At 40.4% G+C, this 26828-nt stretch overlaps 1 protein-coding gene across 7 annotated transcripts in view; it reads right to left on the bottom strand.

The window, feature by feature from the left end:
- Positions 1-25935, bottom strand: part of LEF1 (lymphoid enhancer binding factor 1) — a 138349-nt gene extending 112414 nt beyond the window's left edge. For 2 of the 7 annotated variants that reach the window (XM_004476191.5, XM_058294349.2), the window contains exons 1-3: positions 23755-25058; positions 21267-21333; positions 19735-19868 (exon numbers count right to left, since the gene is read on the bottom strand). In XM_004476191.5, the coding sequence (XP_004476248.1) occupies positions 19735-19868; positions 21267-21333; positions 23755-23967 (414 nt within the window). In that variant the 5' untranslated portion in view covers positions 23968-25058. Of the gene's footprint in view, positions 1-19734; positions 19869-21266; positions 21334-22496; positions 22582-23754 lie in introns of those variants that run through there. The other 5 variants (XM_004476193.4, XM_012518689.4, XM_023583996.3 and 2 more) reach the window with 4 other exon arrangements.
- Between the last annotated feature and the right edge of the window lie 893 nt (positions 25936-26828).

The raw sequence follows: 26828 nt of genomic DNA, 5'->3' as shown, positions 1-26828 counted from the left end.
TCCCAAGGCCCCAATCTGATTACAGAGTATCAGACAAAAGCATTCATTTATGATTCTGTTTTCAGCCTTCTACCAGCCAAGTAACAAGCAAAGTAGCCACTGGAAGCATCGCAGGCTTCTCATTCATACCTAAGGAAAAGTCAATATGTGGCTAACCGAACCCAGGCCCCCTGCTCACCACTGAGCGTTCAGCTTTTCCTAAACTCTTTCCAGCGAGCCCAACATTCTTCAATGCTCTCCTCGGAGAAACCTGAATTTAAAATTTTAGAATTGTAGTCACCTGAGCAGCATGTGAGATAATTCAGCACCATCTGCTCAACCACCAACCTTGAGAGAGGCACTGCAGGGGCTGGGCAGAGACAAACTGAAAGTGCACCCAATCCCAGCAGCCTCAGTAGCTGTGGGGGTCACACACTTCTAAGACTGCCCCTCAGCAAAAATTGCCATAAATGAGAATTGAGGTGCTAACACCGTAATAATACACAGGAGACTCGTTATATAGCATAATCTATATGCTAGCCTATTTATTTTTCCCTTCAGGTAGGAATATAATCTCTGGAAAGGCCTGGAAGGTTTGCATGCTGCTTATTGCAAAGAAAAGGAAACTGACTTAGAGGTGAAATCGTGGGGGAGGCAAGCTGGGTGGGGACAGTACTAACAGGCACAGCCCCACGTCTGCAATCCCTCTAGGTGAGGCATTTAAATGGCCTCATACAAATAAACATTTATTCTTAATATCTTTAAATAACCAGATTCCATGCTTTCCTTTGATAAACCATCCCAATGTTTATTAATCCCTCCCTCTGAACTAATTCTTCCAACCTAAATTCTTTCAACAATTTAAGCACATTTCCTTTGGTTATTTCTTCAGCAAAGAACAAAGCTAGCTGGTCACAGACCTGTGTTAAAGAAACAGTCCTTCTACTTCAGAGATGACTTTAAATCGCCCTCCTGCCTTTTCCAAGTCAAAGGACCAGCTCCTTATCAGGCAGGTCCTTCTGGGGATTGGCAAAGAGTTCTGCCATCAAAATGTGCAAGAATATATCAAGAATTGGACTGTGCCCAGTTTTCAACATGCTGGTGAAAGACTGAGAACCGTCTCAGATAGCATAGAGCTTTCTTTTTAAGCTGTTTCATCACTTGCACACACAGTACACTTCTGGTTTAAAATAGCAAGGGCTCTAGTGCAGACATCTAATCTAGGGGAAAGGAAGGCAGCAGAATTCCCACACAGCTGCTGAAAGGCAGGACCACAGGAGGGGTGAGCAGGGGACACCACAAGGTCAGGGTAAAGCACAACCTCAAATGATGCAACTCAGCTGGACCACACGAGGACGAAACAGCCTCAGCCCGCAGCCCTATGTGCAGCACACCCAGGCGGTTGTGAGCAATCTGCAAGGAACCTGCAAAGCAAAGGACAAACCCAACAGGCCAAAAAGAGGAGAATTCTCATGAATGCTGTGTGAATGGCGATGCTAGCCTCAAACTTAAAAGTAAAAAAAATGCCAGTTTTCATAGAAAACACAAAACAGCCAGATTGTCAGAAATGTCTTATTGGGAGAGAGAGGAATATGGTTCTCCTTTTCTTTCATCAGTCATCACTCTAGAGCAAATCTCCCATACAAACAGTATACGGAATTACCTATTTGGGTACAGTAAGAAACTACTAGAACTTGAATATATTTTTAATATTTAAGAACATAAGATTTAAGAAAGTATTTACTATTTGATTGTTGCTGAGGGGCCCATTTGCTCTGTGTGTCCCATGAGCAAGGTGTGAAGTGGAATGAAGAGGATGCTAAACATCACTAAGAATATGGCAAAGAAAACACTTCTACTTCTTTTTTTCCCCCTCTCTAATCCATATTTTATTCCTCCATCCTGTGGACCTTGGGATGGTGATATCCTCTCCACCTCTAAATCGAGAGGGGGCTTAGATTCTGCATGGATGATGGATGCAATTCTCCTGCTCTTACTTCTAACATCAACTTTTTAAAAGCTTGCATTAGAACTAAAATCTATAACAAGATCTGATAAACAAAATGACCAAGTTAATTAGAAATTATCAATTTTACTTGAAATACAGAATTGTAGCTTCCATCAATGACAAGAAGCCCTGCCCTAAGTACATGCTGTACCTGAGGTATTAGACAGTTACGTAGTTCAGGTATGTAATTCAGAAACCATACAATGGTTCAAATTCTTTGACGGGAATCTGCAACAAAAATATAAAGTCACTCCACTGATTTATAGAACTGACCTATCAACTGACTCTGACTTCCCTTCCTTCCCAAACCGACTAAACCAGCTCCTTCCCTCACTGCCCCAGTGCCCGTGTCTGTGTCAGGGGAGGGATCAGCCCTGAAGAGCTGGAGGGGAAAACCCTCCTCATGCCTTGAGGATCTCCATGAGGAAAATAATCTGTGGCTAATCCTTGTCAAAGGAGCTACCTTGTGACTTTAAAACAACAAAATGTTTACTCATGAAAATGGTGCATCTAGAAGACAGCTGAGGGCAAGGAATCCTAGGAATATGTTAGGACTGTGAGAAGAGGAATGTATATAGACTGATTCTGCAAACGCAGACTTTAAAGGGTAAGCATCCAATCCAGTGAAATTATTCAAGTTAGATGCCCAGATTATACTTGGGAGGATAAATCTGCACTTCTGGGGGTCCTGGAAAGATATTAATGCACACCTCGATCTACTCACCCCCATCCCGAAGCCAGGGAAAAGCAGTAGTCAGGCAATCTACTACCTACATCATACCATCAGAACATTCTTCGCCCCTACGTCAGGAAAAAAAATTCTTTGCTAAAGCTCTAAGGACAATTCCGATGCTTTCACTACTGATAAGACAACTCTAGAGAAATATAAGTGTGTTTCCATCTCTGAGCCAGCTCAAACATCTGACACCAAAATGCACACTGACATTTACTGGGAGCCTGTTGCAGCCAAGGTGCTTCCAGAGAGGGGCCATGCCTTAGTCACATAACAAGTATTTGTTATGACTACTTTACAGATAGGAAAACTGGTGCTCAAAAAAGTGAGGGGCTGGTTCAGGGACACAGGGTCAGAAAAGACCTTCTAAGAACCCTGGGGATGGGGGAAGCCTGTTAAAATTTGTTTTTCTCAGGTAGCCAAGAAGTTTCAAATGTCACATTGCAAGAACAATGCTGAATTCATTCCTGGTTAAGAACTATTAAACAAACATACATACACAAAAACAAAACATAAGAAACCATAAACATCTTAGATGGCTCTGAACTATGAACCATTTTCTCATTTGTAGGTTAAATATCACATTTCTCTCACCACTACACAGACGCTTCTGTTCTTTCATAAATGATACCTGGCCATATTGGGAGGAAACTTTTTTTTTTTTTTTTAAGTTTAATCTCTGACTCATTTCCCCAATGAGATCCATAAGAGACCCTCAAAAAACCTAGTTAATATAATCTTGCATTACTTAACTTTTTTTTCAGCTTAGTGTTTTCTGTAAATTATATATAAGGCATGAAAGCACACTAGCCTGCAATTTGCAGACTTATCTTGTCACCTTATTCTCAGCAGTATAGTGATTCCCACTCATGGGTTTTGACCAAACAGTTTCTATATTAAATAACTAAGTAACATCACTTTCAAAGCAGCTTCTCCTGCTGTGTTTCCAGCAATCTTAAGGATATCTTGAAATTTTTCAAGTGTTTACAAGTAAAGAAATGGAAACAGAAAGATTAATTTCCCATCACACAGTTAGTAAGGGGTCCATCCTGGATTTGAGCTCTTAGCTATTACACAATATAAACAAATGAACACTTATTTACTTTCAAGAGATTCTATCTAACTGTAGTCAAGTCTGACAACAACCATTTAAAACACAGCTAAAAAGAACAGAGAAAATACAAGTAGAGACGTCTGGTTATGGCACTAATAAAATAGAGACACAATACCAACATCTCAACACAAGCGGGTCTAACTCCTAGCCTCCTCTCTTGCCAATCCACAGGTAACATGGTAGTAATGTTTAGAAACTTGCTCATTTCAAAAGCTCTATAAATAGCCTGGAGTTCTTAAATAGTCTTAGGTCACTTAATATGTGTACCCCTCTTAATTTAAAAAAAGGTACTTACTAAGCACCTTTCCTGGCCAAGCCCAAACAGAGCTGCCTAACCATTTTAAAATAAACAAGTAAACCAAATAGTGTCTACCTCACTTTGAATGGACCACAATGAACTTAAAAGCAGATAAAGAAAGAATAGCATATATAAAAAACCACTGCCCTTTGCAATTGTTAGAATGGGTTGCAGCACCCTAGAATGGCGTGGCAAGTCTGCTATTCTTGCACAGCTGGGTTTGTACTAGTGATGCAGTTCCTGCCTCACTCTGTGTTGTTAGGGGTGTGTGTCTGCACAAGTGTCTCTCTCTTAACTACACTGTAAGCTCCCAGAGGATAGTGACTGTGTTCAGCGTTGCTACATCCACAACAGGGCTCAGCACAGTGACTTTCAAAATAAGCACCTTCCATGAATATCTGTGGGATGAATGATAGATTATCCCTGAAATAAAGAAACATTCTTTGGTGCTAGTCTCATTCTACCAGGAACCTTCTTTAATCCTAAATTTCAGATTCTCAGAAACTGCTACAACAACAGATACCTTCTTTTGATTAGTGAAATTAAATAAAATGTCCTTTCTGGTTACTGGACCCACCTACAAGGGTCAAAAGAGCTAAATTAGAATCTTCTTTAATGAAATAAAACATCATGAACCAAGATAATGCTGGAAAACATCTTTTTGTAACAAATAGCTAGTTGTTCACACAATAACTAGCAGATATACCTCAACAGTACAGCGGTAAAGAAACAGAGAAAAGTAATTATAATTTTGTTGTATAATAGTTTTGACCTATTATTATTTCAGGAAGGTAGGTGATCAAAATGGATTATATGCTTTATATACAAAAAGCTCTCATAAATCACTGTTATATGAATAAGCAATGCACAACAGCAAAAACAGATTATAAATATATAATTTTAACACAGTTTCGTTGTAGCACTGTCTAAAACAAAAGCTTGGAAATCCATAATAGAGGGAAAAAATCAATAAATTGGACTACTCATGTGATTGGATAGTATCCTGCTATAACAATTGATAGTAGCAACCTATATTTATTCACATGGAAAAGATAAGCACACAGAAAATATTAATTTAAAAAATAGATTCCAATAGAATAATAACCCTATGAACTCATTTGCAAAAATGCTTGAATTATAAGCATAGATTCAGGAAAAAAAAAGCCTAAAATATGTATACACGTATATCAAAAGGAAACTATTTTGTCTCAATGTTAGAAATATAGGTTCTTTTTACTTATTTTTCCTGTTCTTTAAATGGGTTTTCCCCTGTTTTTTTTTTTCACATTATTTTTTAACAACCCCCCAAAAAGGACTCTCTCTGTCTGAGAGAAAGAGGAGGAGATTGTTCCTAGTAAATATCTCCACAACAAGAAAAGCTTCTTCACCGTTTAAAAGAAATTCACTGTCACAACTTGTCAGGAATGATCACAGTTCTAGTTCATTCTAAACTAATTTCTCTTACTTAATCTAACATCATAATACCACAAAAATCACCACTAACAGCTCCTAAAAATGAAACATATTCACATTTTAATTGCCTATTGTGCAAAGAACACCCTTTGGCAGGACAGTTTTGCCTGTAAATGTTCAGTTCTTATGGAATCAGGCGGCAACGTCATTTCCCAAAGAGAACCACAAACCACGTGGCTACACAGCCATTTGATACATCCATTTAGCCCTTAAGACTCAGGGGCTCTGGGCCCCTAGAAGTGAGCAGTGGGGAGACCCATTAAAATCAGTCATTTATCAAATTATATCTGATACACCCAAGAAACTATTTTCTGGGAACATTCAAGAACACATCAAACCATTACATGGTTATGCACTGAATGAACCAGAAGACAATTTTCAAGAATTCTTAGAATCTGTCATTTAAGCCATAAAACCTAACCAATGTTTAATAAAACACATGTATAACAGACACTTTTTTTTTTTTAAAGATTTATTTATTTATTTAATCCCCCCTCCCCCGGTTGTCTGGTTCTCTGTGTCTATTTGCTGCGTCTTGTTTCTTTGTCCACTTCTGTTGTCATCAGCAGCACGGGAAGTGTGGGCGGGGCCATTCCTGGGCAGGCTGCACTTTCTTTCGCGCTGGGCGGCTCTCCTTACGGGGGCGCACTCCTTGCGGGGGCACACTCCTTGCGCGTGGGGCTCCCCTACACGGGAGATACCCCTGCGTGGCAGGGCACTCCTTGCGTGCATCAGCACTGCTCATGGGCCAGCTCCACACAGGTCAAGGAGGCCCCGGGTTTGAACCGCAGACCTCCCATGTGGTAGATGGACGCCCTAACCACTGGGCCAAGTCCCTTTCCCAACAGACACTTTTAATCCTCAAAAGAGTTATCAACTTTGACAAAGGATTATTCTCAAAACTCTTTTGAGGGAGGTACTAGTTTATGATTTGGATTCTGGCCCCTAAACTGGGGAATCCATGGCTTTAAATCCAAGCTCTATCACTTACTAAATCTGGGGAATATAGGCAACTAAATAACCTTTCTATGCCTTAGTTTATCCATTGAAGAAATGAGAATATTAATATTCACTCCATGGTGTTATAGAGAGAATTTAATAGGAAAAATCCAAGTAAAGGACACTTATTAAATATTAGATGCTTGTCTATTATTAATACCATTATTCTCTTCACAAGTCTATTTCTCAGGATCACACTACTAAGTTCAGACAGCTTCAGGTAAAGGAAATGGTTTTGTGAAGTATTGCTATCTCAAATCAATGGTGATCAAAAAGACATCCATAGCGTAAAATACTTGGTTCCAAGATTTTGGTTAATTTTTGCTTCCTTAGATTAAATAAAAACATAGGATAATTCCTAAGCCAAATTTATGCATGCCTGTCCTGAAAACATGCTTCCCTTTCTAAATTCATTATTTCCATTAATACTATCTCCAAGTCATCAGGCTAGAACATTCACCATCATTTATGCATCTCCATCCCCTGCATCTAACTGGTTATCTTTGGCCCTCCATGTTCTCTATCAGCAGCATAATAGCTATGAGTACTAAATGTTAAAGAAACTTACAATTTCATATTCTGTCTCATTTTATTATCACAAAAACCCTATAAGTTAACACATATAAAGTGCTTAGAATAGTGCCTGGCATGTAGTAAATACTCAAAACCAAAACTAACCCTTAGTCCATGGACTATATATTCAATGCCCAGGTAATTTTTAAGCTCAAGTCCAGCTTTGTGATTCTATATTGAGTTTTTAATTCCTTAAGAGTACCCATTTGAATATAGAGCAATATCTTGTGTAATTTCCTATATTGTTGAAGTCCTAAAATTTCTACTTCTGTTTCTTCATAAACACCCAGAAAGCAACCGGCTCTATGCCAGGTTCTGGGCAACAGAGATAAGACATGTTCTCTGTCGTAAAGGAACTAACAACTACTGAAGAATACGACTCAGAGGCAACCAACTATTATAAGAGGTAGTAAATAGAACTGCAAAGAAGATTCTGTGGGACCCACAGGAGAGGGCAATTAATATATTGGTGGTGGGATAAGGAAGAGCTTCGTGGAGGAGGTACCATTTAGCTGGACCTTTAAGAATGAACAAGATTGTGCGGGCAGAAAAGAGGAAGCAGGGCATTTCAGGAAGTCCAAGGTACATGAATTTGGGAAAGGGTTTAGGATGCAGGTTTGGGAATAGAGCTGAATCATAAGCCGCAGGATAGGGTGGTGGAGAAGGAAGGCTTCAAAGATGGGATGGCTCCAGCTTGGCACAGACTTTGAAAATAATGCTCATTCCAGTCAGTGAGGAAGAGAGTTCGCAGAAGATACCTCATAAGATTTGGGTTTTACAAAGATACACCGGCAGCAGCATGAAGAACAGACGAGAAGGGAACAGAGTGGTAGAGGTCTCGGTAAGTTATCAGGTGAAGTACAGAAAAAGTGAAATTTGGGGTTCAAGGACCTGGCTTCAAGTTCAACCACTACAGCTCTCTAGGTGTGAGACCTTGTTCAAGTACTTTACACTTTTTATGACCTTCAGAGTCCCTCAGTTAAAGTATTGGTCATCTACTATGTCAGTGCTTTTTGAACTTTATTTTATACAAGAATCAACTAAGGAGTTTGTCAAAAGTGCAGATACATGACCAACCTGCAGTTCGTGATTCAGAAGATTTGCAGAGAGGCCCAGGTATCCGCACTTTTAACAAGAACACCAGTAATTCTATGCAGGTTACCCTTTTTCCAGAAACAGTGCCACCGACTCCAAATGGTATATACTTTCACAGGCAGAAGAGGTAGAAATCCATGTTGTAGATGAAGAGACCAAAGTTAAGAGAAAGTATAGGTAGCTGGCTGAAGTTCACATATAGCTAGCTAGTCAGTAGCAGAGAACTGGGATTTAGGTCTTCTTTACTGTTGCCACTCCTTTTTTTTTTTTTTTAATCATTACTGTCCTTGGCTCTCTGATTGTTCCATCAGGAATTATGACTCAGGAGGCAACCACCTTCTCTTTCTCCCTCCTAGCCTGGCCAAAAAGCAGGGACTTCCTTTCTCTTTGCAGTGGCTGTTGCCCTTTTCTCTACCCACTCCCTCATCCACTCCTTTACGAGGGGGAAAGAGAGACTCTTGTACTTAGTGATTTGGAAGAAGAGAGTGATCAAGGATGGGTCAGCCTTTTGTTTTCTTTTTGGAGGCCCACCTGACCAAGTATGGATTTGTTCTCATTTCCTGTTCTCTAGAAACCAAGACCCCTGCCTCTGTGGGAGAGGCCTGGGGCTCAGGAGTGTGTTCAATTTGGAGAAGTCAAAGAAATCCAAATTCATTTCACAGTTCAAGCCACATTCCAGCCTTATCAGTAATAAAGCGAATGCACAGCAATCCGTTTGTCCACTTTGTGTCTACTGCTAGACTGATTCTATTTTTTTTTTTGTTCTACGATCTCTTTATTTATTTATTTTTAATGTTACATTAAGAAATTATAAGAGGCTCCCATATACCCTCTACCCCCCCCAACCCCACTCCTCCCAGATCAAACACCTCTATCATCATGTGGCACATTCACTGCATTTGGTGAATACATTTTGGAGCACTGCTGCACCACATGGATAGTGGTTTACATTGTAGTTTACACTCTCCCCCATTGCATTCAGTGGGTTATGGCAGGATATATAAGGTCCAGCATCTGCCCCTGCAATATCATTAAGGACAACTTCAAGTCCCAAAAATGCTCCCACATCACATCTCTTCTTCCCTCTCCCTGCCCTCAGCAACCACCAGGGCCACTGGAAGGCGTTAAGTAGAAAGGTACAAACATTATCAACCTCAAAAGTCCAGCCATATCTAAAGTTGGATGTAATCTGTTACATACTTTTAAATATAAACTATAAATAGATGATTTTTAAGGTTAAATTAAAATATTGGCTTAAGCCTTACAAAGGTGCAATGATTCTGCAATTCTATTTCTAGCAATTGATTCTAAACAAACAATCTAGGTTTTGTGTGAAGATTTAGTTAGAAAAAATGTGGCACTACCCAAATGTCCACCAATAAGGGACTGATTAAACAAACTAGGCAACCATTTAAATGATACAAAAGAGTACTTATTGACAGAAAAGGATATCTGTGGTATACTGATGGGAAAACAAGTCATAAAATAGAATATTATGTTCCCATTGCATGAATATGTACCATATATTTAGGTATGTTTATACATCTTTATATATGGACATGGGCAGAGGTCTAAAAAGCCATATAACCAAGTTCTAAGGGTGATCATCTCTGACAATGGGAACCTGTGAATTTAATATTTGTTATTCCTTTTGTTCATCTGAATTTCCTAATTTTTCTGGTGAACACATTGCTTTTGAAATGGGTATATTATTTCTTTTCCTTTTTTGTAAAAACTAAGAATTACTGAAAAAGAATGTCCAGAAAACCATCCGAATAATAATTACCTTTATATTTTACATTTTAATCAATTTTGTGATCATTTTAATAAGTGTTTTAAGTTCTTAAAGGCAAATTTGGATATATTAATGAAAATAAATAAGTCCTCAGACCCTAAAGGAAGCAGTCTGACTCCACAATTTACACAATGGGGGCAGGTCCAAAGGATGATACCTTATCTTTAACATGGACACTATATATCCTCCAGCCCCCCTTCACACACACCCATTTTCTTGCAAGGATTAAATTAAATAAGATAATTATGTAAATTACCTAGAACAAAATTTGGCACAAAATAGTAGTTTAAAAAGTGTTAACTGCTTTCCCTTTTTCCTTTCAAACAAAAATATTTCTTGAGTTTTAATTTTAAAAATTTAATGTCTACAGAAAATGAGGAAAAACCAATTCAAGCAATGTTTGGAAGATTGATTTAATTCTTTTCCTAAACCTGACAGCTATCTGAATAGTTAGCTCCATTATGGTAAATGGTAAATATTTTTCACCTTAGTACTTTTAGTTTTGTCTCAGACAAACAATGCGTTGGAATCTAAGACAAAGTTTAAAACATTTGGGATAAGATTACAGTACTTTTTCCTTAATCCAAGTCATTTAGTGTAGTGTGCCAAGATGATAAGATCACTGTTACTAAAAGGTACTAAATACAGTGTTCAAAATTTAGGAACCTGGAGGAAAGAAAGCTGATTTAACACTGGTATAGGTGTTTGAGGTTTTTTTCCCTTTTAATCTCTTATCCCCCACCCCATTGGGTTTTATTGAGAGAGAAAGGTGGGAGTTTTCCAACAGACAACAAAAACACTGATGTCTCCTTGCTGCCCAGCCAACACATTCCCTTAGATCTGATTTTTTCAGGTGTCAAGAAAATTAGGAAAATTTAAGCAATAAGAAATTCTGAAGAGGAAAAAAATAACTTTCCTGTTGTCCTCTACATTCTCATGACTATACAGCGATCCTCTCTATGTAATATAGTGAGAGAGAAACGCAGGTCCTAAAGGATTAAGAAAAAAATTTCCCTAGTGAAAAATATATTCTTGCTCTTCTCCTTCAAGGAGTTCAGAGTTATCTGGCAATTTAATAATTTCATATCAAATATGAAAAGGATATGAGATTTTTCACTTAAGGAACCTGAAATTTAGAAAGCTGCTCCCTGGTATATCTCCAGTTCCACGGTACTAAAGAGGAAAACCAGGGGCTCTGCTAATAATCAGGAGAGAAAAATGATCCCGAGGAAAGCAAACCACTCCTGTAAAAGATGTAATCAACAATCCTAAAAAGTTTTATTTATGCAAACATTTTCTAACGGTTAATGCAAAGCCTTCACCCAGTGTCCAAATTCCAAGTTAGCATGGTGGCATGATGAGAAGAACCAAGAGTTTCTTCCTGTGTTAGGGGCTTCTTGGGTACAGCCAAGCCCCAAGTAGGTACACATTGGCTGACACCATCTTAGACGCAGCTCTGCTCTCGCAGCCAGGAAACTCAGAGTGTTCGCAGGCTTAGTTCCATCTGAATTTCACACCGTAAAAAGTACACAAGCCACATATTAATATGCTATTTTATAAAGAAGGAAAACAAGGCTGACAGAGGTTAAATGTCTTTCCCAGACTTCACTGAAGGAGGGTGGTAGACTTGGTACTAAACCTCACGTCTTTTAACCTCTAGCCCAGTACTTCCCTCCTCCACAGGCTCAGCATTCCCAATGCACTGCCTACCTCTACCTAAGGCTCAAATTTTTGTTCTCCATGTTGCAAAAGGATATAACCACACATACCGGCCTAGAAAAGTCAGGCTGAGGCTGCTGCATGCATTTAGAAAGAACACAGAATTTTCTAACATCTGGAAATATCTCAAGTGTTATTGAAAAATGTTCTTTCTACTGGGAGAGAACAAAAATGAATTGAAAAGCATTAACCACATGACCCTAGAACATATTCCAAGTCTGTTTTCTTTGTATTACTATCATTTTCTATCTCAAGCACGCTTCTAGGAAAAAAAAAAGCCTAACTATCATCTTCTTTTCTTACTTTTCTAAGTAAGAGATAAGTACTTAATATGATCGATCAATCCTCATTTGAGGGTTCAGTCCCATTCTTTTTTAAACGGACAGAGAGCTCCCTGTGCTGTTTTCAGTTGTTCTGGCAACTTAACATTCTATAAACAACTTAGACTTCCTCATTAAAGGCATTGGTCTAATATTCTTTGTTTTTTAACTGACGGAACAGATCATAGAAAAGGTAAAATAATAAAATACTGAGAATAACAGACTCAGGTTTTGCTTTTCATGTAGCATTTGGCTGCATAAAGATGGATAATTTGGGAACAACCAAAAACATACATATATATAATTTCTTGCACATTCCTTATTAAATCAGCAAATTTAGTGAGCATCTGTTCTACAATAGGCTAAATGTAATTATTTCATAATTCATCAGTAGTCCCTAATAGTTGGTAGCTTTTATTGAGAAGTTTTTCAGGATTAAAAAAAATAAAAAGACAAACTATTTCAGTTTTAAATTCTGTTTTGGTGAGCATTTCATTAGGAGGCTGACAGCAATAATAAAATAAAATTAAAGCTATACTAGAACCAGTCCCTTTCTTATATAATAGAGCCTTCCTTCCATCCACCCTTTCATTCAAACTTTGTCTATGCTGAGTACTAAAAGGCATCTTTTTAAAAAATGAATATAACATCAACTATAAACTATGATAACGATCAAACTTGGTTCTGCAAAACTGTCAAGTTCCACATAGGACTATTTGTGGACATTTTTGCCTGTGGTAGCATAGCCAGACATAACGGTAGAGAATCACAAATTATCTGCAAAAATAAAACACATTTCTAGGCCCTCTGAGGTATGCAATCTCTGCAAGTCGTATTTCGCTCACAAATGGGGGAATGGTAATCAAGACTCTTGCTTTTCTTACTTCCTTGCAATTTTTTCCATACAGAGTTGAAGGCATGTGAGTACCATTCCTCAGTGAGCTTTTTAGATGATCTACATAGAATGAGTGGATACTTACAGCAGGTACAGAGGTTCAGCTAGAGTGGGTGTTGTGTACTGTTGTACAGAGACTTTATAAGCCTCCAAGCTGCTTCTGATCACACTCTACAAATAGCCCTCTGTTAGAGTATCAGAATCTCTGCCTCAGCAATCTCTGTTCCCTGTCCAGTCCTCTGCTCAACTCCTCACCCTTCCCTTTGGAACATTTCACCCCCCGACCCCCACTCTTTGTTGTTGGTCTCTAGGTCATTTTCAGGCTTTGAGCCTCCAAATCTTAGTGATTATTTGGCCACTGATATGCTTAATGTGATTTAAGGCCCCATAGTAGAGTCTACAGTTCCTACACTGGCTTTTTAAGGTCACAATATTTTTAAAATGAGCACAAGACTGAAAACATATTTTTAAATTATAAATAAAGTCCTAAGGCTGCCTTTCCCAAATGAGTAAGGAGCTGTCAAGACAGTAATAAGCAGTTCTAATTTCTCTTGATTGCTACAGTACTGGTATCCTACAAATTGGCTCAGCTTGGCATAATCAGTTAAGCAGTCGCTTTAAAGAGGACTAGTTTTAAATGAACTACTACTTTAAAAAACAAAAACAACAACAAAACATTCAGTGCCCTAACAACAGAACCTACATAATGCTGTGTCCTAGTTTTGCCTGGGAATAAAACATGTGTTTTTTGCTGGCCCATAACACTGCTGGAACCTTTGCTCTTTAAAGTCCAGGTCTTGTTCTGAAATCAAAGGGAAATCAGTTTTATAAAATTCTAATCATGTCTACAATACAAATATGAACCACAAAGTCAGTCAGAAAGGAACAGATTGATCTGATTGCTTAAAAGTTTCCAATAGCACAAACCAAAAATGGTTCTGCTTAAAGATCCAACAGGATTAGTTAAAAAAAAAAATTTTTTTTAAAAACTCAGCTGTCAAATTCTCTCATTTGATTATGGAAGAGCACTTGTGAGGCCATAAGGTCAAGTTCAGATGAACCTGTCTATGAGGTTCTCCCTCTGTCCTGTTAAATCACATATGAGTTTTTGATCACAAGAGATACTAGAGCAAAATAATGAGGACAATGAAAGCAAATCCAGGACCTATATGGGGCAGGAGGGGGAGAAGGTGTACTTCAAAGAGCAAGATTTTCCACAGTTTGGCTCAAAGGTCTTATTTTAGTGAAATTACATATTTAATGAAATTACTGAATATTTGTTGGGTCATAAAGACATGATGAAGAAGAAATTACTAAGATCACTTAAAAAAACATGTCTGCATAAGGATTATACTCTTGCTTTACCAGTCTGACAACTGCAGTATTAGCTCTTGAAGGGTCACGTGTACTATGACTCCCTGGACCTGGGACATGTGAAAAGCAAAGCGTTGGCTCATAAGATCTCTGAAGGGGGATGGCAATTATTCCAAATTATTCTGACTGTGATCCTTTCCCAACTCCATCGCAGTACAATTAAAAATGAATCAAACAAAAGAGTTTGGGAGGCTCTAAGGAATTTTCCCACACATATTTCTGACATATACTTTCAAATTTGAAATAGAATATACTTTCGATATTTGATGTATAGGAAAAATTAAATATGTTTAGCTTCAAATGTATACAAATCACATCAGAAAATTAAAAATAATTTATCAGTAAGTCAATTAAGTAGTTCTGTATAGTAAAATGTAAAGACACTCTGCCTTAAAAATCTAGTTTGAAATATAAGCCAGAACCATCTCCTACTCTTAAATTATTATTTCTATGATTATTCATGTGATGTGCTGCTGTATTCAGAAACTTACTGATTAGACAAGTCCACCTTTGTTCCTTAATTCCAGATGCGAGCAACAACAAAACCAAAATTCTGCTGGTTGTAAGCAAATATATAAGTGAGGGTGGTAGTTTTGACAAAGTTGTAATAGGTATAATTCTGTCCATCAGAAATCAAAATGTCAATTCCCTTAAGGTAAAAGTCATAGAACAGAATTGAGTTCCTCAAACACACAAAAAAAGAGAAAAGGACCCCTGAAATATTTTCATAGCAACATCAACTAGAAAAACAACAACAACAACAAAATACCCCTCAAATGAGAATACAAATATCTTCACTTCCCATCTCCTACCTCCCACCTAAAAGATCCATTCTGGGAAATGGATGTGGCTCAACCAATTGGGCTCCCATCTACCATATAGGAGGTCCGGGGTTTGATGCCCAGGGCCTCCTGGTGAAGGCAAGCTGGCCCACACAGCAAGCTGGTCCATGCAGAGTGCCAGCCCATGTGGGAATGCAGCTCGCACAGGAGAGCCACCCTTCGTGGGAATGCCACCCCACGCAGGAGTGCCAGCCAACACAGACAGCTAGTGCAGCAAGATGACGCAAAAAGAGACACAGAGGAGAGAAAATAAGATGTAGCAGAACAGAGGAGCTGAGGAGTCACAAGAGAGTAATGGTCTCTCTCCCACTCTGTAAGGTCCCAGATGGGTTCCTGGACCCGCCTAATGAGAATACAAGCAGACACAGAAGAGCACACAGTGAATGGACACAGAGAGCAGACAACGGGGTTAGGGAGGGAATAAATAAAATAAATCTTAAGAAAAAAAAATCCATTTTAAGAAAGATCACAAGAATCAAAAACAATGAAGTTAGCAGCCTGCACTGACCAGGTGTTACTCTGGTTAGGGTATTTCTTTGAGCTGCAACATTTGCTGCAGCTTCCTGCACTTGGTTTGATGCTTTTTCCTCCCAAGCGTCTAAAGAGAAATGAGGTGGTTCTCTTCTGAAGTGTTAAGCATTTGGGTTGCGTGGGGGACAAATGGAAGTTTGACACCAAAGATGATCAACCACAGGACACTAAACTACTGGGAATTTTCACTGCATTAAAGCAAGTCAGGCTCATTATTCACATAGAGAGCAGGCACACAAGTGCCAGGACCGTACCAGGGAGGGAAAGAACCATTTTGTCTTTTAATAACTTACAAGTGACTGGCCTATAGCGATTTTCATAAATGAGGTTGAAAGAAAAAAGGTTTGGGAATATGCATTTAATAAACTCTCCAGGGTCTTTGCCCCAAAATATTTAACAGGCTTTACATCTTCTTCCCATACTCTGTAAAGAAGACGCACTCAAGCCAAGGTGTACTGCTTTAAGAACTCAGAATGACACCAAATTTATTATTACACGTGCTTTCCTCTCAGGCCCAAGTTACCTGAACTAAGAATTTTTATTTAAAATTCTGAGTGACCCACTCAAAAGACTACTGTATAGGCACTCAAACCCCTAGGAATTTCAGTTCTGGAAGAGTATAATTTGCCAATTAAAAATTTCCCTTCAGAAGGGAAAAAAGCCGGATTGGTGAAGGCATTTCTTCCAAATATGTAATATTGTACCTAGGTCACAGGTAAAAGTTGCAGGAGCATACACACTTGGTGTTTGTTTTAAAAAGGAGCAAAAATATATGAAATTGTTAAAAGGAGCTTCCAGCGAAAACTTTCTGTCTGTGCCAGTTGGCCAGTCATCTTCGGTATTCTCTGGACTACTTGCAGTTACACCCAAAAGGAGGACTATGTAGAAAGTGGGTTGCCAAGTCCCTGAGATGTTTTCTGGTCCCAACACCCTTGGGTAACAGATGCAGTAAACAAGCACTTGTTTTATAATGTAAATTCAAGCAGCCAGGAGGCCGAAGAGATGTTCCCACCCTAAACCCAGACAGACACAAATGGTTACCCAGTTGCTGACACCCCAGATAAAAACCTATCACTGAATGTCATGACATGAACACCCAGTCCCGCTAAGGCCAGAGTTAAAGAACAGGAAGGCAGAAGTGTGGTTTGGGGTGAAGAAGAGAAGCTGCCTTCCTGTTAAGTGTTTTTGATCTCAGGCACATTAAAAACAGCTGTCAGGTATTAAAAACCAAAGACTGCAACTCACTTTGGTTGGACCCAAAATTTTTTTTGACATAGCCTTGTGGTTAAAACTGAAATGCTTCTGGAATTATGCAAACTGTAGAATATCACATGGAAACGTGCCTAAAATAAATATGTTCTGAAATGTAGCAGAGTAGCAGATAACAGGGTAAGGTAACTTTCCTGATCATACCCCTTTCCTCTGCTCTATACCCGTCACCATTTATTCTGGCCACAAATCTTATCTAAACAATGAATGGCTATTCAACCACTGACCTTGAAACTTTAATACCTATATTAACAATAAATACCTTCGATCAGAATTTCAAAATGATTAATACATGGAGAGGCAAGAGAAAAGGGCAGAAAGATGTAGAGCAGAATGCTGGCTTAAAGGAGAGAAATTCCCTAAGAATATTCACTCTTCTTAGGGATAATTTATAAACACCAATAGATTTCTATTATACTGACTTTTAAATATAAACATGATATTGATATAAAAATAGTGGTTGCTAGGGATTCAGAAGGAAAGGGAAGGTATGAATAGTTGGAACACAAGGCATTTGTAGGGCAGTGAAATTGTTCTGTATGTTACTACAATGACAGATACATGACAGTACACATTTGTCAAAGCCTAAAAAATTGAATGGCACAAAACATAAACTTTGGTTAGCAGCAATACTTCAATATTGGTTCAACATTGTAAAAATGTACCACACTAATATAAGATGTTAATAATAATAATGTGTGTGTGAGGGGGTGGGGAAGTATGGGAATTCCCTATACTTTCGGTATAATTTTCCTGTAAATCTAAAACTTCTCTAAAAATAGAGTGTATTATAATATTACCTATGTGTGTATGTATGTGTGTGTACATACAGTTTGGAAACGAGCAGTGACCGACCTAAGAAGTAAATTCCACAAATACTTATTATGCACTAACTGTGTACACAGCCAAAAAGTATAAGATTATTTTAGTGGCTATTTTCTATTGTTACGAAATCAGAGATTATAAATTTGATTTGTCAGAAAGACTGTGTTGTTTTAAAAAGTCTTTCAACAGAAGCCAGCTTATTTACTGAGTTCAAAGCTAAATAATTTATTTCCTTCCTACTAAGCTCATGATCATTGTAATGCTGAAATATAAAGTGTCTTCAATTATTTCTTATCTAAAATATATTCTCCTTTCCCCCAAATAAACCAACCAACCAACAAAACAAAACAAAACAAAACAAAAAAATCCTACCAAACTATAAAAGAAATACCTTAAAACATTTGCAAACAAATATAAAGTCTCCCACACATTTTAAAACTGAAAAGCATTATTTGGGGTGGACTCTTAATATTAAAATGTTTTGGGTTTTATTAACTCATTCACTTCTTAGGAGGGAAATTTATATGTACCAGACAAACATTTATATTTAAATATTTGAAAAACTTTTTAAAATAAAATGTAAAATAACTCTTCCCTGTAACAACCATCACAGTATTTCCAGTATCAATTTTAGCTGTCATGTCAAAATGAAAAAAAATATATTATTCTCTACCTGAAAGGTCAAATGATCTTCTTTGAAATTTGTGGAAAAATAATTAGAATAATTTCTAAATCACAGTGCTCACATGAAGTGATTATGTTTCACATATCTATTGTTTCAACAATTGAGAGTTTAGATAACCAAGATAACCACAAATATTCCTGCTTGCTGCCCTCCACCGGTTTGGTGAATCTCCCACTCCCAGTTTCTGTTCACTGAAGTATTAATGACAGTACTTTCCCCAAATGTTTTTGAACTGATTTCTCCAGTTGGTGGAAGCCCTGTGCTAATAAGGCAAAGATCACAGCATTCTAGAACTCTGGATTTGATCTATAAGGGATTCAATTAGACTAAATTCTCAAGACCTATACATCTTTTTTTTTTTTTTTTTTAATTGGGGGTTGGATGATAGAAGGAGAGTTAGTCTGGAGAGGGGGCAAATATACTAATGGATCAGTAAAAATCCATCATCATTACTGGGGGATAACTCTCACCGTCCTGAGAGAATGTCTCCATCAGCAGCACATTTCACATTTATATCTACTATACAAGTTTCCCTTCAGATGTTTTCTTACTATATAAATGAGGATATGTCCACTTCCCAAGAAAAGAGAAATATCAAGTAGCATACACAGAATTTTAATGAGTATAATGCCACTACATTTTTAGAATTTCAAAAGTTAATTGAAAAACCAGATTTAAAAAAATAACTTTCAGTAGCGTTATCTTCAAGTGATACTTTCTCAATAATTGACAATAAAGGAAAAAAAATGCCTATTTTTTCATCTGAAAGCTGAAAGAAATATTAACTAATATAGTAAAGCAAGACATTGTTTTAAAAACCAAAGTAAAATCTAAGGTAGTTAGCTATTTCCCTAGATCTAATCCTAGATAGCTTATGGACAGAGAAAGCCAATACTTAGCTCAATTTAACATTAAGTCCTTTTTTTGTCATAGCATAGAGAGTAAAATACTCAAAAATTGTGAATTTGCTGATTTTACTTCATATGATTTCATGATAACTTGTAATCTGCTATTCTTTACATTCCAAATAAAAGACATCAAAGGTAGCACTATTTTAAGGCAGTTATTCGGCATTACAGCACTTATCAAGCAAAGACCAATCATATACAAGAAAGCATTTCCAATGTGTTTGAAAAAAAGAAATCTGCCAAAATACAAATTAATTTGCACTTCTGAAAATAATTTGCAACATCAGCATGTTACTCACCGTTCTCGGGATAGGTGGAGAAAGAGATCCATTTGACATGTATGGATCGTTGTTCATGTTTGGCATCATTATGTACCCAGAGTAACCCGGATAGGAGGGTCCCTTGTTGTAGAGGCCTCCATCTGGATGCTTTCCTGAGAGAATTAAATTAAAAAAATTTTTAATTAAAAAAAAAAAACAATTGATGTATTGACTTTATATGTATTTTTCATCTAAAAATCTAAGTTTTAAGACAAAAATCAGACTTTATATGAAAGATTTGCTTACAAAATATATTAAGTGCATTATTATGCTCTACTTTAGAGTGACAGTATTTATTCTCTTAAAAGGTTCAGCAGTGAACCAGATGTTCATAAATTAAGTGTTGTCCATCTAACTTAATTTGCTGTAATACTAACAAACTGGACTAAGAAATACATACACAGAAGAACATATACAAACCTAAAACTGTAATATAAATGTATCAGGTCATTCATCTACAAACACACAACATATATTTATACATTTGAAGTTGTGCTCCCCCTTACAGGCAAATTGAAAAATTCTAGCTGTGCTTCTAGATTTCTCAAAGAGAAATATTTCACTATGAGAAGGAGAGTTGTACCTATTATATGGGCAACTACCCAAATTTTTGAAGGATTAACTCCAAGAGACTTAATTTTATGTGCTACACGTACATCATTCTGTCAAAGTAATTTGTGTGTGTTCATTATATAGATTTCTTTTTAATCTGTTTAACTACTTTGTAGCTGGGAAGGAAGCCTAGTATTATAGTTCTCCTCCTGGCTGACATGCTGTAGGTAGGGGCACATTATTCTGGTCAGGCCATTTGTAAATAATTGAAGAAGAGAAATGGAGACTAGTCAATAAGGAACCCCTATAGATTATATGATTCTTCAAAAAATCCCAGGGAGTTTTCCTTTTAAAAAAAATATGTAATTTGTAAAGTTTTGAGTAAGAACCAGAAACGGAGAGCATCTGATTATCATGTTTGATATGTGACGTTCCTATTACAAGAATAAAGTTTTATATTTTTACAAGTTAGAGCCTGCTTTATTGTATTCACCACCTGCCCTCTCACAGAAACAAGAAACACCAATTTTGCAAACGAAGACCCATTTGAAACTATTCTTGTTTTAAAATGAACTAGAAAATATATAGGTGTGACTATCATTCTTCATAAGTATGCATGAAAAAATACCAAATATCTAATACCAAAGCTAATTAGAACTTAAAGTAAAATGAGGAAAAAAGAAAAACTCATTATGGACATTCCCTCTTCCCCAAAGAAACTGGGAGCTAACTGAAATTCAAAGCCCCCTAACTCATTCACAGACATGTTTTATATGATGTAAATGCATATTACAGATAAACAATACATTCCCTGGGTTTCCTTTCCCATTTTGTTAAAATAGTGGACACAGTCTTATCACATTGAGGACACAAATGAAAGTAGCAAAAAATACCTACATACCCAAATTGCAAAGTTAAATAATGATTTGTAAAAGTAGGCTCCATCATCACTGTCTTACCTTCATCAGGGTGTTCTCTGGCCTTGTCGTGGTAGGAGTCCTGAGAGGTCTGTGCTTGTCTGGCCACCTAACAGCACAAATCCCCATTCCCAAAAGAAAGAAAATCACCTTAGAGTCTGTAACAAAAATGACCCAAGAATGTCCACGTAACTCAAAGGAAGAGGTTTAAGTGCAACTCAATCAATCTGTTTAATTAATCTGAGAGGGGTGCGCTGGGGTCAAGTAGTGGGGAATGTTTACTCTTCTTTTATTCAACAAGTATTTTTGTGTGATTATTAACTACCAGGACTAGAAAGCATAATAATGATTTTAGTAATCATAAAAGCAGTAACAATGTGGTAAATGTGGGGATAAGTCACATATTGCTGTACTCTGCTGTGTCCTAAAACACGTCAAGGCTACTGGGAGGCCGAATATGACAGGATTTTGAGTTAATGGGGTTGACTGTTCTGATAGCTTCTTCAATCACTGTTCGCTTCAATCAGAGCTGATTAAAAGCAGACTGAAATATCATTTTGCAACTGAAAATGACATTTTAACATAAACAAGTCAACCACACACAGCTGGGGTTCTCAGGCCAGTGCCCTGAGCACCAGCAGGAGCTCCCCTACAACTACTGCTTACCATGGCTGGCTGTGTTCATGCTTACAAGAGAAAGGTAGAACTCTTTTGTGGTTAAAGGGAGAAAAAGTTGACAGCCCAGTTACAGACGTCTAAAAGATAGCTCAGCTAATATTAATTCTGGTAACCACCATCCACCAGACTCAACCACGTGTAAATCAGTGGTTATTATCCATTTCACTATCTTTCTTGAGCCTGCCCCATGCCCACATTCCCACCACTGTAAGGTTAACAGAGCCTTAATTCCTGGGTTTTTGGCCTCAAACGCAGTGCTCTTCTCCCCAGATCAGAAAAATGTAGAAAATATGAAGTAAGTGGCAAAATGTATTTATGGACTAAGGAAAGACAAGCAAGATGGATAGAAAGAAAAGAGGCTGTTCTACAAATATGAGCGTTTAGCAAAAAGAGTATTTGGAATATTATTTGATTCCTGGCCGTGTGTCCTCCCAGTGACCCCCTCCCCCAAAATACAGACAGTCACAAACGCACCCCGGAGCCCTCACCCCAACCTCCTCTCAATTGGCGTGTCGGAATAAAAGACCTGGCAGATAAAGAAAGCCCGTGTTCTCTTCAGAAGCGGGACCCCAGCCTTCCAAAACGTGTACTCACCCCTGCCATTTGGGTAGAGAAGGGAACTCAGGTGTTCTTAAACGTGTTGTTTAAAACTCGAAATTTCCCCGCCCCTAAAACCACACGCTTTCTTTTTAGGGGCAGAAGGATGCCATTTAAGGGAAAAGGGTATACCCTCCAAGTTTCTTTGGAGGGAAAAAGTCGGTGAAATCATTTCGGTGTAAGGACCTTTCTACCGGATTTCCTCCAAAGGGTTTCCCAGTTGTTGAACTAGAGTAGCCAGTGAAGTGTCGGATATCAGAGTCCATCCGCCCCCACCCCCACCCCGGACCCCCTGGCCAATCTGAAGCTCCTGGCACAGCCAGAAATAGCCCTCCAGCCGGCGCAGCTCCCAGCTTTCTTTCGCTGGCACCCACGTGTCTCTATTTACTCTACTCGGGTTACTAGCGCTATCGCCCGCAGCAGGCCGGGAGATCTGATAAAGCGCCTTCACCCACTCCTGAGCAGTGCCCTGGCTTCCGCCGCATCTCACTTAGACTTGCTTTTCTTCTGCATAGATTTCAGGTCTGATTCAAGCCCGAATTAACCCAGATATAAGCGTGCCCACCCCCCCACCCCCCCAACTCCAAGTGACAGAGGTCGGAGTAAACTAGTGCTGCGTGGGACACAGCGAGGGCCCCTGAGTCTGGCTAGAACCGGCGCGTCCCGGCCCCGACTCTGGGGGCTCCTCAGCCACAGGAACCTGGCCCTGAGGCAGACCCCCGCCCCCGGCCGCCGGCTCCGCGGCGGTTGGGCCGCCCCCCGCCCCCAGCCCACGCCCGCCCCCTTCCTCCCCGCCTTTCGCTCTGCTCTTCTCCACCTAAGCCCTTTGGTGGTTTAACGCACTTTTGCGTAGACATCCACCGAGAGACAGGGCGGATACACTTTGATTTCCTACCGACAGAAGAACTTTTCGTAGTGTTGTTCAGACACCCTCTCTGTAATTCATCGCACCCCCTCAGCCCCAACAAAGGGTCCGGAGGTGAAACGTTATGGGTTAAGGGCTGCTTTTCTTGCCCGCAAACCAGCGGGCTTAGCCACAGAACCCCAAACTGATCCACTTGGGAAAAGTTTCCTTGCACAACCCCCTTCCGTCCCCGACACACACAAAGGGGAAATGCTGACCAGGAGCCCAGTTTCACGCCACCACCCCGCAGACAAGGGAGCTAGTGCCCGGCGTCTTTGCTCCCTTCCTCCCTCTCTGCTCTTTCCCCAGACCCCGCCACGCCTCTCGGGGTTCGGGCAGCGACCAGCTCACCTCGTGTCCGTTGCTGGTCGGGATGATTTCGGACTCGTTGACTAAGGAAGACTTGATGTCGGCTAAGTCGCCTTCCTCTTCGGGGTGACTGATCTCAGCGAAGATCTTCTCCTTTTGGGGGTCGCCCTCGTCCTTGAAGGGGATCATCTCGTCCGTGGCGCAGAGTTCCGGGTCCCCCCCGCCGCCGCCGCCTCCCCCTGAGAGTTGGGGCATCCCGGCGGCTCTGTAATCCCCGCTCCGCTGGGGAAGCACAAGCGGCAATAGCAGGAAAGAGATCAACGAAGAGGGTGGGGAAAGAAAGGAAAAAGAAAGTTGAAAGGGTGCGCGTAAGGCAGGAGAGCAGGCGGAAGCGGAGTGGGCGAGCGCAGGGCCGCCCGCCGGCGGCCCGAGCAGCTGCGGCGGCGCCGCCGAAGGGCACGGGACCGCGAGGATCACTCCTGTCCGCGCTTCTGGGGGTGTCTGCGCTGGGGGCGCGCACTAGGTTAGGCTACCCCGGCCCGGGCGGCCACCCCTCGGGCCCCGCGTGGCTGGGGTCTGCGCGCGGAGGACGCGGGTTCTGGTGGGTGGACGACTAGCCAAACTGTGGAGGACAGGTCCTGCAGCGCGTCTCGGCGCTTCCCCAGATGCCGATTTTAGAGTTTGTTTTCCGAGAAAGGAGGAGGAGCTGGGCCAAAAGGCTCCGACTGACCCAGCAGAGAAGATGCAAGGAGAATCAGAAGATAACGTTTGTCCACTTTCTGGAGGGCAAAAATAATAAAGAGCAACCCGAATTGGAGATGGCCGTTTTAGAGCTTCTTACTTCCTGCCCTTTCGCTTCGGTTTTCCATCTCAAGGCGCATTTAATCTGCTGGAGGAGAAGGTGGGGGCTAAGGAGGAGGGAAAGAAAAAGAGATAAGTTTGCCAGGAATAAAGTTCTTGCAGGCGAGCGCTGAGAGTCGGCAGTGGAGGGCGCGGCGGGATCTCTGGGAGTCACAGCAGGGGCCTCCGTCCCAAAAGCTTCTGCCGGGAGCTAGAGCCGGCACAAACACACAGCCCGACCCCTCTTTGTTCCCGGCTCGAGTTTCTCAGCCTGGCTCGTTAGCTAGCTCTTCACTCTCCACGCCTCCGCGGGGCCGCTCTGTCAAAGCAAAGAGCTGCGCCCCTAGGGTTCGCGGGACCGAGGGGCGTGGAGCACCCCGAGCTTAGCAGTGTGCGGGGCTCCGGGCGCGTCCCGGGTCCTGGGTCCAGGAGCGCGCAGCCCAGGTCCCTCCTCCTCGCCCTACCCCGCAGGTGAGCGGCTGCGCCTCCCCACGGTTTCTCCTCCCGCGCCTCGCCGGCGCTGAAAAGCTACCCACATGCGTCGCTTCTCCTCCCCCTCCTCCGCCTCCAACTCTCCTTCGCTGCCCGCTCGGGGTTGGGGGGGGGGGGGTTGGGGAGGATGAAGGAGGTGGTGATTGAGGGCTTTCCTCCCCCTTTTCCTAGAGCCTGTAGGACGAGTCCTAGTTTGGGGGACTTAGGGGAGGGGTTGTTTGTGTCTGGAGGAAAGGATCAGGCCACTTGGATAAAGAAGGAAAGACCCTGAGCTGCTTGTTACCCACTGAGAGTCTCACTTGGCGCGTATGAAATTGACAAGGAACTCTGCCCCAGTGGCTTAACTTCTTCATCTAAGTATCTCTTCTCTTGCCCCCCTCCCAACCCACTCTTCCTCTACCAGTCTCTCCCCCACCTCCTTTTCACCTCCCTCTCTCCCTCCCTATAGCAGGGGTAGGAAGATGAAAGAGAAGCCGCCGCCGCTGTGATCCTCACCACATTGATAGATGCTCAGACGGGGGGATGGGAGGGGGGACCAGGGACTGATAATTTGAAGGGAAGGGGAAATGGGGGAAATATAGCACATTGCTCAACTAATGAGAAAGAACGGAAACAAGGACAAGGAAAAGAGAATTGTGGCTCTCCTAAATATAATATCACACATACGCTCTTTGTAGACAAGGGGGAACATGCTAACGAAAATAAAATCTCCAGGCTTACCGAGAAAAATAGGATCAGGAAGAAGGAATTGAAGGCTGGATCGTAATTATCGCTTTTTACAATATCGCTTTCATTACGTCCTGTCCACGAGAGAATTAAACTAGATCTCTCCCAGGTTTTCAGAGATACACACCACAGTGTGTGTGCATACTACGTAAAGAATGAAAACCCAAGGGGGGGGAGGGTGGCAGAGAAGGCAAAAGGACCCAGAAGAGGAAAGCCAGGAAGGGGGCGGGGGGAAGAACAGGGCAATCCCTGGCATCTTGGACTGCCGGCTCAAAGGGACCCTTGAAGATGCAAATCCTAAACCAACCTCAAAAATTCCCCAGCCTCCACCGTCTCTTTGATGCATTTTGTACAAGGGAAGGACTTTAAGGAGATGCTTTGTGAAAGTTATAGTATAAGCAAAGCTGAAGTTTGAAAACACATTACATTTTGTCCCTTGGCTCTCAAACACCCTCAGTTAAAAATCCAGCCAAAATTATTATAACCCAATACAGTAGCCATCTGCAAAACCTCAGAACAGTAAACAGGGTGCAGCAAGAAATGTGTCTCCATCTTTCTTGAATTGAAAATGAGAAAAACACTAGGAAACAGACTTTAGCTCCATTATGTAAGAATGGCCATGCAAAGACGATTTTTTCTCTTAGGGGGAAATTGCAGGCTGCAGGACGTCATCCTATATGTAAAGACCAAGACCTTAACAATTTTCTAAATGAGCACTTAAAAGTTCACCTACAGATAACTACTTCGTAGGGGTGAGATTTTACTATGGAAGCGATTTTTAAAACTATATAATTTAAACAGTTCAGTTGGTCCCATAAAGCACAGATTTTCTATCGGGGGTGGGAGGGGTGGAGCAAATTAAGAGGTTAGTGATAGGAGCCAGGAAGAGTAAAACATGAAATTCACTTAAATAGCTGACAAGTCTATGCCTTAGGGGAAAAAATTGGCTACATTGTATCTGAAAGCCATTTCTAAATGGTTGGACAGAACCCCAATTTTTGTTGTTTTTTTTCTGGGATGGTGACAGCGTGCATCTTCCCCTCAAGTTGCATACCACC

This window comes from Dasypus novemcinctus, chromosome 1, assembly GCF_030445035.2.
Source record: "Dasypus novemcinctus isolate mDasNov1 chromosome 1, mDasNov1.1.hap2, whole genome shotgun sequence".
Lineage (NCBI taxonomy): Eukaryota > Metazoa > Chordata > Mammalia > Cingulata > Dasypodidae > Dasypus > Dasypus novemcinctus.
Note: the sequence above shows the minus strand (reverse complement) of the source record. Positions and strands in the feature narration are given on the sequence as shown.